At 39.9% G+C, this 13,848-nt stretch overlaps 1 protein-coding gene across 1 annotated transcript in view; it reads right to left on the bottom strand.

Moving 5' to 3' along the window:
- The window catches only part of GRIK2 (glutamate ionotropic receptor kainate type subunit 2), a 521,506-nt gene that overhangs the window by 25,914 nt on the left and 481,744 nt on the right, over positions 1–13,848 (bottom strand). The window contains exon 14 of the mRNA XM_069973610.1: positions 7,832–8,057. Coding sequence (XP_069829711.1) covers positions 7,832–8,057 — 226 coding nt within the window. The remainder of the gene's footprint in view (positions 1–7,831; positions 8,058–13,848) is intronic.

The raw sequence follows: 13,848 nt of genomic DNA, 5'->3' as shown, positions 1-13,848 counted from the left end.
CCAAGTTACTCTTAAACCAAGGTACCACTGTATTTCCATCATAGCCTAAGGGTAACAAGCTAATACATTATCTGTCCACATTCTCATCTGCTTCTCCAGCCCTGGGGTCAGTGGGCCGTCAGTGACCCGGGAGTGGGGGAAGCAAGCAGGAGTTGGGCAGGTAAAGCATTATTTTGTTTAAGGCCCTGCAGCTAACTAGTTAAATAGGGTGTGGCTATATTGTCGCAGTGGAATAAAAATCCACTGAAAGAATGCAGAGTCATAGGCCATAACAGTACCGAGTATCGCTGTTGATTTTGCTGCGAAACTCGAAATGTGAAATCTGCTGCAAACTCGGTATGTGTGAATCTACCCTTACAGTATCCACATTACACATGACAGACATAATCTAACTATCTATGTGCACGTACTATAGGAAACCCGCTTAAAGAGAATCTGTCACTACGTTTATGCTGCCTTAAATGAGGGCAACAAAAATTAGTGATGGAAATTCTGACCAGATCGGTGTATTACTCAGATAGTTTTTTACAGCCGTTCTTCCAATATGTAGAAGAATAGAATTATTGTTACAACCCTCCTCCTGCCCTCCAGCTGCAGATTGACAGTTGACTGCTTATACACAGGATGGATAGATAACTGCTAATCAGCAGCAGCTGGTGGGCGGAGTTTTCTGCTTCTCATGAATATCCAGGACTGCTGAGCTCATGCACATAATGGAGAGGACTACTTATTATCCAGGTTATTCAGAAAGATATTTCTGGATCAGCTGCACAGAACAATGCAAGTGATACATCATTCTGTTTAGCTTCTCTGTCACTAGTTTATGCTACCCTGAGATCGGACAGCCTAAACCTGCTGGCAAAGTCTATTTAAGCAGCAGAGGAAAGTACACATTTGGGCTATGTTCACACTGCGTACGAGTCCGGCCGCATTTCGTACGCCGCCGTACATGTGCGGCTGAAACTACGGGCGTGGGAAAAATAGACATACAGCCGGATGCGTACGAACCGCGAACATACGCCCGTAGTACAGTTATGCTTCCCTAGCTTGTTTCGAAGCGATCTGAAACAGGTCATTTACTTAGAAATCTTCGCCCAGACCCGTAAACCACACAGAACCTTTTGGATCGAAAAATCAAGTTCAATTTGGCTGAAATAAGTACTCCGTACGGGACGGCATGGAAATCCACGGCCGTGAGTTTCAACATTTCCCTCCTCAAACAATGGTCTTGTTTATTTTTCACGGCGCCATATACGATCTGTCCGTAAGCTCATACGTAGTGTGCAGTGTGTGGGTGTATATCATATACTTTCAAGCGAATGCATCAACCTCAAAACTACGTGAGTATATTCGCGGTTCGCACTATGGCCGGAAACATACGCACTGTGAACATAGCCTCGCAGAGCATTCTGTATACAGAAAATAAATTTCATATTATTCTGTGAATGATTTTAAAGTATAATTTTTCTTTGGTTACTCACTAAATAGAAACATTATACATGCCTTACATTTTCTACATCATTTTGATCTCCGATATATACTGTTGTCTATTATATTTATAGTGAACATCCTTTATTGTACCAAAATTATAGTGCAATTATGAAGGCGTTTTTTGCAGTCACCAATTTTAACACTGTGTCATTTTGTTTTGATTATAGGGCAAACGGGGGGAATCGTTTCCTGTGGCAGAAGTATACTATAGAAAACAGCTCTTAGCATTATTGTACCTTAACCTGTAGATTGTATTTACAATGCATCAATCTGTTTTGAAAAGAATGTATGATTACACCATAGTTGGTTTTTGCTAAAACAGTGAAATGGAAAGACACCCTGGCAACCCTTTGCTTATATTTCTAATAGAGTAGGTACTCTACACTCTCTGCGGTCCTATCACAATAGACAGCACAAAAATATGCATAGCTATAACACAATATATTGTAATGCCAAATGAAAATGAAAATTTTGTCTGCAAAGATGTACATGTAAAAAAAAACAACTGAAATTGGCTAATAAATGTTTTCCTGATTGTTGAATTTGAAAACAGTAAAACCAGGATCTGGTTTCAAATCTCCAGAAGCAACCACATGTTTTATCGCTTTCCTTTTATGTGGCTTCACGCTAACAATTTCATATCTTTTCCTGCTGCCACACAGCATGCAATGAGGTTGTAGATGTTAATCAAAATCTCTCAGTACAGGCCAGTTGCATTTGAATCGCTGTGAGATACCATATTAGAGTGCATAGCTCAACTCAACGCAACAATGCTGCTATAATTTCCACATCAGTATAATAATTCACCTTTAGATTTTTCATGTAAATCCTGCAGAAAACTTTTGATTTTGAACAAATAAAAGTGTAATGTAAAAAAAAAAAATAAGTTAGTTTTTCATTGAAGACTTAAAGGGGTTATCCAGCGCTACAAAAACATGGCCCATTTTCCCCCTCTCTTGTCTCCAGTTCAGGTGTGGTTTGCAATAAAGCTCCATTTACTTCAATAAAAGTTCGATCTGGAGACAAGGGGATGGGCCGGATGATCCGGAGCAGAGTTTACCTCAACTAACAGTGGGGGACAGGCACCGAGGAGGAAGGCAACACACATACCTTTCTTCTCAGCGTCCCCGACACTATAGGGGGCTTTTAAAAGACAGTTCCCCTTTAACAATTTTTTTTAATTTTTTTTTTTAAAAAAAAAAAGACATCCATTGCTCCTTATAATAGGCCTAAACTGTATTACTTTATAATTATTAATATAAGTAGAATTATTTCTTTTTTGGTGACACAACCCAAACACCTGCAGGCTGCATAAGAAAATTCACTTTTCCATCTGCTATAGAACATAGGGAAGCTGATTTATACTGTGACAACTGAATGAGTTTTAACCCACTTATAACAAATTGCTTTTTTTTGTTTGCTCTGAGGGCTGGTTTAAACTAATAGAGAATCAGGCATTTATTAAGTTTCATGATATCCGTTCTGCTGGTTTTGCATTTACTAAAAAAGATTTACATTAGTGCAAGGGAGATATAGTCTACAGCTTTGAGAAATGGAAATAATCAAACAGAAAAATATAAATCCCTTAAATACAAAGACAGTATCTGATGTGGTTATATATGGGATAAAGGAATAGAATGGGTATGGTTAGGATATTCAGTATAAATCCTTACTTATTCTTGTGTGGGCAAAACAAGCGGTATATAATATATAATTTTAATTTTTTTTTTTTTTTTTTTACTTCATGACATTTATTATGCTTGCGAGTAAATTTTGTGGTGCACAATAACTCAAAAGGAAAAAGATGAAAATAATATGCAAACTTTGTCGACAATGAGATGAATTTTACATTTATTGACGGGAAACAAAAAGCCACTTAGGCAATTGTGTAGTCAAAACTGATGCAAAAATAAGTGACGTATTACTATTACACATGTATTATACAGCTGTACAATTACTGTGAACTAAAGCGTGGTCACCCCCACTGAAAACACTATTCACGTCTTTAGGCTATGTTCACACAACGTAAAAGTACGTCAGTTGTTGCCATCGGCAACTACGGCTGTACTTTGTGCGGTGTGGAGATAGCCTTATCTTCTGTGGGATCCCGGCCGGAGCGTATACACATTGTATAAGCTCCGGCCAGGATCCCATGTGGACCCGCAAATAACTGACATGTAGGAAACCCTGTCAGTTCACACAATGTAGCGAGCGGCTCCGACCGCTTGCTTCATTGTGTGCAGTGGCAAGTTCTGATGCGGGCGCAGGCTGATGTGCCCGCATCAGAACACTACGGCCAGAAAGATCATCGGGCCGGCAGGGATGATCTGGGCAGAAACTGGCCGTTCCGTGACCCGGCCGGGTCTCATACGTTGTGTGAACATAGCCTTAGGATATAAGCTTCAAATTGTGACATTTTTTGCTGGGCAAGAACCTGTTTCTGGGCAATACCAAATATGGTAACTTTGGAGGTAGTTTTTATTTTATTTTATCTTTATCATTGAAATATGTTAAAAAAGCTTTAACAGGCCTAGAATAATATGCCTCTGAGGGCCATGACAAACAGTCAGTGTCCTTTGATTACAGTACAGTGCAAGGGTGCTGATTGGACCCATGAACCACTAATGATGGAGCATAGAACTGTAGAGATATTACAGTCACTATTAATTGTGGCATCTATACAGTTAAATGACTGTCATTGGAGTGATCTCTGATGTCAATCATCATTGGCGAATGTCAGCTACAGATACCAAAAGACAGCTACTGAGCATGGAGTGAGTACCCAACACATAATGGACATTTTATATATCACTTCTGTTAAGAAGTGGTTAAAGGGGTTGTGTGGTTTACAAAACCTGTCTTGTAATACCCACTTAGTTAATTCTCACATACAGACTACAAGAAGTGTCTCTTTCGTTGAAGGACAAGGTACATTTGTGCAAAACACAAAAATCTATTTATTAGTACTTGTTTAATACTTATTAAAGACTTATTGAAGCTTATTAATATCAGTTCAGCAGGGTAATGAACCCTGGTACCCCTACGATCAGCTTTTGTACAAAACCATAGCGCAAATAACAAAACCAGCATGTGTGCGTTGCTTAACTAAGGAAGAAACTGGGATGTACTGTACTTTGGAAGGGGACAAGCTAGTGGAAGCAATGTGATGCTCTGGACAATCCTCTACTAGAAAACCTTGTATCCTAGCATTAATGTGAGTTAATTCGACACATACCACTTATCTAAATGTTGTTACAGGAAAAAATATGACGACAGTATTTCCTTATAGCAATGGCCTCTTTCTGCAGAATATGGCACCCTGATAATCTTTGAAAATTGCTTGGGATTAGTATAAAGAGCATGATAAAGATCAGGGTGTTAACTTTGCCACAAAATTCCCTTGGTCTCAATCTGAGCATCTTAATGATATACAAGACAAAAAGGTCCAAACCATTGAGGCTCCAACTCCCAGTTTACAGAACTCAAAGGCTGCTAACGGCATGAAGCAGACCACCAGAGGCCACCATCAGAGGTCTTGTGGGGCCTAAGCCTTCAAAGACCAGGGCAGTTGAGTAACCTACTCTCCTTGAGAAGACTTCTATTAATCAAGATTTACATACATTAGTATACTCAATGGTTTATTAAGTTATTACAAATTCAAATAATTTCTAGAAGACGTGCATTGTAAAAAAGTTTGTTTGGCATATTTTTGGAATGTATTCACTCTGACAAGGTTACATTCCAAACAAACCCTTTTGAAGTCTTTTTAACTTGTTTTCTTGAAAGCAATACCGAATCTTCATATTACTCAGCCTGATTATTACATTCTGTCTGAGTATATCCATGTAAATGATTATGTTCTCAATCAAATAGAGCCTCTGTTTGTTCCTTTGATAAAATGACAGAATTTTACCGATAGCACTGAAGAGCTTCTATGAAAGAGTCGGCTTAGCTTTAAAGAATGCTTTTCACAATTGATAGAACAAGAAGGGTTTGTATGGAGATATGGCTTTGAAATTATTGCAATAAATTATTGACAAGCATTACTGTACTAAGCAACACATGACACTTAATAATAGTATTGATTGAATGATATTAGAGGATCAAATGCAAGGGAACTGAAGGAGATTATTTGAGCTCCAGAGTTCCTCTACAAATGTGTAGTTCTAGTTCCTATTGTGAACAAGGTAAGCATTCTAAAGATAATAAATAAAGGGGTTTCCTAATACTATTAAACATTGACTTGACCTAATGCTATGGCCCGGGTCGCTGGGACTGGAATTAAAACCTGTTGGTGGGCTTTGATGTTTCGGGGGCTACTTGTCACGGTGGCCAGGAGTGGTAACACCTACCCCCAGACACATGGCAACCGGACCTAAGGTAGACCTGATGTCAGCAGCAGAGTGTAGGTGCAGGTGCGGTGGCAGAAAATGACAATGTCCCACTTTAAACAGAATTTAACTTTACTAAAATGAATCTTCAGGTGAGAAAATAGAATAGTACAGGTGTCAGGGACCAGATAGGAGGGCCCCTTGCCTAATTTAGTAAGTACTCTGCTGGGATGTGGTGAAGTGTGTATAGTGACTTAAAGAACTCCTCGTACTCACGTATAGATAAGTCCTAGTTATCATATATGACCGCTTTCTGCCTCTCAGTGTCAGGTTTCCATCCTGATTGGTAGTACAAGTCCCAGGCCTCTGTCTCTGTGGGTAGTTATCTAGTAGTTTCCTTCCTATTCAACTGAGCAAAGTTCAGTACAGAGCGGCTATCTGGCACTGTGCTCTACTGGGGACCAGTTTTATTTTTATCTCCTTCTTTAGGGGGTGACTGTTCTGAGAAAAGGATCCACAGTGTAGGCAAGGAGGTTTGCTCCCTTATCTCCAGATACCCTGGGGTTAGGTCTAGGGATGCATAGCTGCGGTGGTGACTAACTCTGAAACAACACTTTGCACTTGGTATAGAGACAGGCTCCAACTCCCCAACTACAGAAGGAAGGACCTGTAAGAGAAGGTGTGTATAGCTAAACCTTCCTTGTGAACTGCAGCTGTGCCCTGAGGGAGTGTGACACCTAGTGGTTGGGATAGTGCACAGCAAACTATATACTTTAGCTGTGACACCTGAAAGAATTGATTTAACCTGAGTGTGTAAGAAAACCCGTAGTGGCACACTACACTAACACTTTACTTAACCTTAAATCTACTGCTGCTTCTGCACAGCTACACTGGACCTGCCACAATGACACATAATTTACATGATGGTGCAGCTACTTACGGGCCTCAGCAGTCTTTTCATGTACATCACTTGACAGCGGTGTCTAGTGTCACCAAAGTGCACATACCTTTTCTTTTTTTCATGTTACATACACATAGATAAGAAGTTTGTCCACACCTCCTGTAATTTGTGTGGACATGTTTACATATGGACAGTATATATACACAGTGGTGCTTTGGATTACGGGCCTAATTTGTTCCGGGGCCGCGCTTGTAACGCAAATCCACTCCTAAACCAAAGCTAATTTTCCCATAAAAAATCATAGAAATGCAGACAATTGGTTCCACACCCAATGATTTATTATTCTGAATAACATGTAAAACAGATGAAACAAACATTCAGAAACAGCAGAATATGTCATATTATAAGTTACTGTACAGTAATGGAGAGGATGGGAAACACAAGGGCTGACAGAGACTGCAGGGAGCATGGAGGAATTAGCAGGCTAGATGTGGGCACATACATGCAGCTCTCTTTGTCCGGGGAGGCAGGGGTTACATCTATGGACATATTACCTCCGCAGTCCTGTCCCCTGATGCAAGCCCCAGCCTAAAGTAGATCTGACATAATTTGGAAGGTGAGGGAGACTTCCATGGTCGGACTAGAGTGCTGTAGACCACCCTGTGAAGGCCATGCCCCTTCTCCACTAGCCCTCCCACCCAGTACAGCGAGCTCTTAAACCAAAGCAATGCTCTTAAACCAAGTCATAATTTTGAAAAACCAAGGTACCACTGTATATATATATATATATATATATATTTTTTTTTTACTAATGCTAATATTTTTTCATATGCATTTTTCTCTTTAAAACGATTTTAATAAAAACAAAGGAATAAACTAATTATACTAAATATCATTTGGTTTTGTTTGGTTTCTGAACAGCTAGTTTCACAGTTGTATTAAATTCTTTAATTCAATTCTTATACATTTTAACTGTTAACCTTCCTTAGCCATAAGGTTGAAAATAGCTTTTAAGCTACAGTATATTGAATTGTTGGTGAGACACTTAGCTTTTCTTACTCAAACTAAGATAAATGAACAAAGACAAAATAATTGACATGCAACATACCCATGGGAGTTCCAACTCCATAACCTTTAGAATCTATAAGGCCTCCAATCTGTGTCAGGTTACAGTTGCGTTGCGTGACAAATTCAATGGTTGTTGACTCCATTAAAAAGGCATAATCAGAGGTGAGCACTCGCTGGATACCTTCTTCATTATTTTTGACAAGTACCGACTGGCTTCTGCTATTCATAAAGGCCCACATTTTTTCATATGTCGGTATTTTAGATTTCTAAGAGAGAATAAACAAAAAAAAATTTTATATAATCATTTCAGGCAACCAATCATTTAAAACAAAGCTATAAAGCATAGTAAAAATTTAATATGAGCTTTTTGGGATTTGCACAAAAAGAGATTTCTGAAGCACATCAGTTTGACTGTATTTCTATCTGTAAAGATTATGCCAATGTAGTGTTAAGAAGGTGTGAAAAACTTCTAACACTCCCAAGGTCACCTTTGCACACATTGCAGATGTTAGCATGTTATCTGTCAATTTTTTTTTCTGGTATAAAGAATTTCACCACTAAATAAAGATTTCATTGTTTACTGTGTCACTATGGATTAAAGGAGGGCTTCAGACTGGCTCCCGTTTCCCAGATTGTGACATTGTTGTTACATCAAATGTTGCTAAGTATCTTTCGAAACTCACTTAAATAACAAAGGGAATTTTTGCAAACATAATTTTTAAAATTTTCAAAATAAATAAATAAATAAATAAATAAATATATATATATATATATATATATATATATATATATATATATATATATATTATATGCTCACCTGTCCACGTTCCTCTGTGTCCTCCTCTGTGTGTCCGATATTTTAAGCCTTCTCTAGCCCTCTGAGCCAATTACTTACTGAGATGGGACAGCATCACTGGCTGATTGGGCTGTCACTGCAGAAATGAAATTGACATCCTGCTGTCAGGACAGCACCATGCTTAGTGGTTGGCTAAGCAGGCTTTCTCTCTTGTCCCAGTCTGCAATTAGTTGAGTGGGCTGGAGGCGGCTAAAGACACCACACACAGAGGAGGACACCAGGGAAGCATGAACAGGTAAGTATTGTAGTTCAAACAGCTGAACTGCACCAAAAGAGCTAAATGATTGCTTAGCTGTTTTAGTACACGAAGAAAGCCGGATCCTTATAGGATTTTAGGAACCACATATGATCCTCTAAGGTACATGGCGCAGGTAAAAATCACTAGGAATGGGTGGTCACTAGTGAAACCACATTAGCGGCTACCGAGTAAATAAATATATAACTACCAAGTTGGCAGAAATGAAAAAGAATTTTTTATTTAATTCTTTTTCGTTTCTGCCAACTTGGTAGTCATATTTATATACTCGGTAGACGCTGATGCGGTTTCACTAGTGACCACCCAATCCTAGTGATTTTTACCTGCGCCATGCACCTTAGAGGATCATATATGGTTACTAAATTCCTATAAGGATCCGGATTTCTTTGTTTACTTTACTCCATACGTCGTGTGGACAATCCTATGCTAAGCTGCAGTATTTGATTCATGTGTGACATAGTGTTGTGCCTATATTGGTTGCACAACTGAAGAAGGTGAGTGCATTGGAGGAAAACTTCTCTACACGTTTATATCACATAATTGCACTAAGAGACGCCCTTTTATTTATTTCTTTCTTTTTTGCTAGCTGTTTTAATGCAATTTGTTAACGTTCCATTCGCAAGTTCACAAATTTTACATCCAAAATTTGCGGACCTGGAGAACTGAATTTTTTAACTTCGCCCATCTCTAGTAGCAACCATGAAGTTCCCTTGCAATAGTCAAGCACTGTCACTGTAACCACACCAGGAGCAGCAGAAAGGCCCCGACTTTAAAGGGGTTTTCAATCATTTAAAGGGGTATTCCCATTTAATAAAACATCATTTGTCAGGTGATGCAAAAATTTGGCGAAATTGCTTACTTTTGCATTTTGGCCCTATTCTTTTACCCTATAGTTGACAGTTCTCTGCCTAGACTACCGATCACAGCTCTCCACTCTTTGCCACTCGGTGGCCAGAATTGCATACTTTTAACCAGGGCCGGCGTCAGAACCCGGCATACTCGGGCAAGTGCCGGGGCCCACTGCCGCCCAAGGGGCCCCCGACACTTGCCCAAGCAGTGAGACAGACGCCCGCCGCATCACCGACCCCCGCGGGAGCGAGTGCTGCCGGCACCAAGTCCAGGGGAGGGCTGGAGGGGCTGGGGAAGGACCTGCCGTGTTTGCTGCACTGGGGAAGGACCTGTGGTGACGTCATAAGGGGCGGGACTGAGAACGGGAGAGGCTGCATATGGATGAAGGACCTGTGATCATTGTCATGTGACATGAGGAGGCGGGGCTCACTTATACCTTCCCTCTGTATGCTGTGAGTTTTATTCCTTCTCTTATATCTCCTTCTGTAATGGCCTCTGATCTCCCATAATAACAGGCTGTCCATGCTGGGAGCTGTAGTTCTCCTCATATCTCCTCCTGTAATGGCTTCTGATCTCCCATAATAACAGGCTGTCCATGCTGGGAGTTGTAGTTCTCCTCATATCTCCTCCTGTAATGGCTTCTGATCTCCCATAATAACAGGCTGTCCATGCTGGGAGTTGTAGTTCTCCTCATATCTCCTCCTGTAATGGCCTCTGATCTCCCATAATAACAGGCTGTCCATGCTGGGAGTTGTAGTTCTCCTCATATCTCCTCCTGTAATGGCTTCTGATCTCCCATAATAACAGACGGTCCATGCTGGGAGTTGTAGTTCTCATATCTCCTCCTGTAATGGCCTCTGATCCCCCATAATAGCAGGCTGTCCATGCTGGGAGTTGTAGTTCTCCTCATATCTCCTCCTGTAATGGCCTCTGATCTCCCATAATAACAGACTGGCCATGCTGGGAGTTGTAGTACTCCTCAAATCTTCTCCTGTAATGTCCTTTGATCTCCCATAATAACAGACTGGACACGCTGGGAGTTGTAGTCATATTATATCTCCTCCTGTAATGGCCACTGATCTCCTATAATAACAGGCTGGACATGCTGGGAGTTGTAGTTCCCCCTGGTATACCTCATGTAATGTCTCTTATTGTAACTCCATTCTAGCCTGCTCTATGGTGAAGAAGCTAGAATACAGACTCCAGGGGGACGACCTCCTTCTAGCACCTCCATTCTAGTCCATTCTAGCATGGATGCGATCTCACCAGCAGGCGCAGAGCGATGATGTCATCACGCCTGCTGGTGGATCCACAAGGCGCACACAAGGGAGAAGAGGACCCGTCCCCCGGATTAGTGAGTATGTTTTATTTTTTTATTTTCTTGTGCTGAGGGAGAGCAGGGGGCATTTCTATGGGGCAGAGCAGGGGGCATTTCTATGGGGACAGAGCAGGGGGAATTTCTATGGGGCAGAGCAGGGGGCATTACTATGGGGACAGAGGGCATTATTACTATATGGGGGGCACAGCATGGGGACATTATAACTATATGGGGGGCACAGCATTAGGACATTATTACTATATGGGGGCACAGCATTAGGACATTATTACTATATGGGGGGCACAGCACGGGACCCACAAACCTCCTTTACTACACATGACACCAAACAGCGGAGTTACTACTGTATAGGAGCCTATGGGTGGGAAAAAGGGAAGGAAGTGGCTGGAAATGTGCGGAGCCTAAGATGTTTGTCTGACAGGTTCTGATGAATTGTAGCTGGAAGAAATCATCATGGAGGTCTGGGCCAGATGGAGAGGAAACGGAGAGCAATCGCCTCAGATCAAAGAAGACGTCACCTGTGAGTTACTGAATTACGTTTTTTTTCGATATTTTGTCAAACTTGCAGGCAAAAAAAAGCACTTTATAAGCATTTCCCGTAATAGATGTATATTGGGGATTTGTATAACTTTTGGGAGGCAATACAATACTTTAATAAAAAATTTCGCTGGACTTCTCCTTTAAACTTCATGGACTAAAAGGACTTGAGTCTTGTTTAGTGTCTAGAAATATATGTTTAATAAGTCTCTTTGCTTTGGAGGGACTCCTGTTCATTTAATACAAGCTACATTGGTTAATGAAGCATTGAAAAAGCAGGGAGTTATGAAAGGATAACTGTGCAAAAGTATTTAAGTTTGTAAATCAAGAAAAGGAACTAAAAATACATCCAAAATATGAAATGTATTAAATTGTATTCAAACTCAGTATGGTAGGTGGAATAGAAAGGGTTTTGGTAATATGAGGCAATAGACTTAGTAGCATTTCGGAGACAACTGCACAAGCAACATCTCAAGAGATAAAAAATGCTGCTCCAGCCATATCACAAACTAGCCGACCTATAACATAACAAACAGTTAATATACAAGAGTAAAAGGGAGGCATTTATCAAGACCGGTGTAGTCATAGACTAGTCTTTATATAGGCCCCGTCCCTATTTACCCTGCCGGATTTACTAAGAGGTTCACGCCTCAATAGTCCTATACTATTTGCTCTTGTGCCACCAGTTTCTTGTGCTTGAGGCCTAACTACGCACTGAACATATTGCTTTGAATATTTTATGTTTTTGCATTATGCTATACATGTCAACAAAATGTGTTTAAATTCTAATTTCATATTTTTATTTCGATAATAGAAATAAATATATTTGACTCCCTTTTGCATAAGTCTGGAAAATGCCATATAACTACATGCTGTTCTTTAAAGATAATTCTGAAAATTGTTCTACTTTCTACTACCGAGGATTGCTAAATTAAATTTATTAACAAACTGCAACATCTAGAAATGATTTTGAATATAGCCCAAGCAAATTATGTAGCTAATGTTATTTATCAAGATTCAAGACAAATTGAATTACTCTATCTATCTACATGAGGGCGGAACAATATTTAAACAGAGTTTGCATTTTATCCGGGCAAGTCATTCTCTAATTAACCCCTTCAGGACGCAAACAATTTTGGCCTTCAGGACACAGTTCCATTTTTAAAATCTGATCAGCCTTACTACACTGTAGTAACCTTGAGATCTTTTAACATATGCCAGTGACCTTTAGCTTTGGCTGCCCAGACATGATGGGAATTGTAGTTTTGCAACAGCTGGAGGGTCGGAGGTTCCCCATCCCTGTGTTAAATTCTCTGCTTATAACAAAGATACTATCACATAAATAAGTTAACAAATCACATTTACAATATTTCCACTTTATGTTGGTATAATTTAGAAAGTATCCTTTTATTTAGATTTTTGTAGATTTTTTTAAGGGGCCAGTTAATTTTTTGCCTATGTTCACACAACATTTTTTTCAGCTCCATTTAAAATAACGTCCATCATTTTGAGTGGCAGCCTGGCCTCCCCTTGGTGCAATGACTGGTGTTTGTACATTATTCTAGTTTGGGTTTACTAATTGAACTTTGGCTATGTTCACACAACGTCAAAAATAGAGAAAAGGTGGCCGATTTTCATATTTAAAATAACGTCTGTTTTTGCCGCCATTTAACTGACTGCAATGGCAATGCATTGAAGTTAATGGGAAGACGGACGTCCAATGAACACAATGCATTGAAAAACCGATGTTTTCGCCGTGGACGTCAAAATAATGACCATGAACATTATTTTCGGACGTCTTTTACAAACAGCGGACGTTTTTTATTAGTTGTTCACACGCAGTTCTTCTTTTGTAACCGTTCTTCCGTTTTTGCTATTAAATTCAATGGACTTCAGTAATCCCAAACTAAAATAATGTGAAAACATCAGTCATTGCACTAAGGGGAGGCAGGCTGCTAAAAACGTCCGTTATTTTAGACTCAAAATAATGGACTTAATTTTAAACGGAGCTGAAAAAAACGTTGTGTGAACATAGCCTCCGGGTGTGTCTTAGCTGAAAAGTCCATTGAGTTTAAAAGTAAAAACGGAGAAAGAATGGTGGCAAAAGAAAAACTGTGTGTGAACAACGTTCTCTGTTTGCAAAAAAAGTCAGAAAATAATGATCATGTTCATTATTTTGATGTCCGCGGTAAAAACGTCCATTAGTCAATACATTGTGTGTAT

The sequence above is a fragment of the Dendropsophus ebraccatus genome, chromosome 6 (assembly GCF_027789765.1).
Source record: "Dendropsophus ebraccatus isolate aDenEbr1 chromosome 6, aDenEbr1.pat, whole genome shotgun sequence".
In the NCBI taxonomy this organism is placed as follows: Eukaryota; Metazoa; Chordata; class Amphibia; order Anura; family Hylidae; genus Dendropsophus; species Dendropsophus ebraccatus.
Note: the sequence above shows the minus strand (reverse complement) of the source record. Positions and strands in the feature narration are given on the sequence as shown.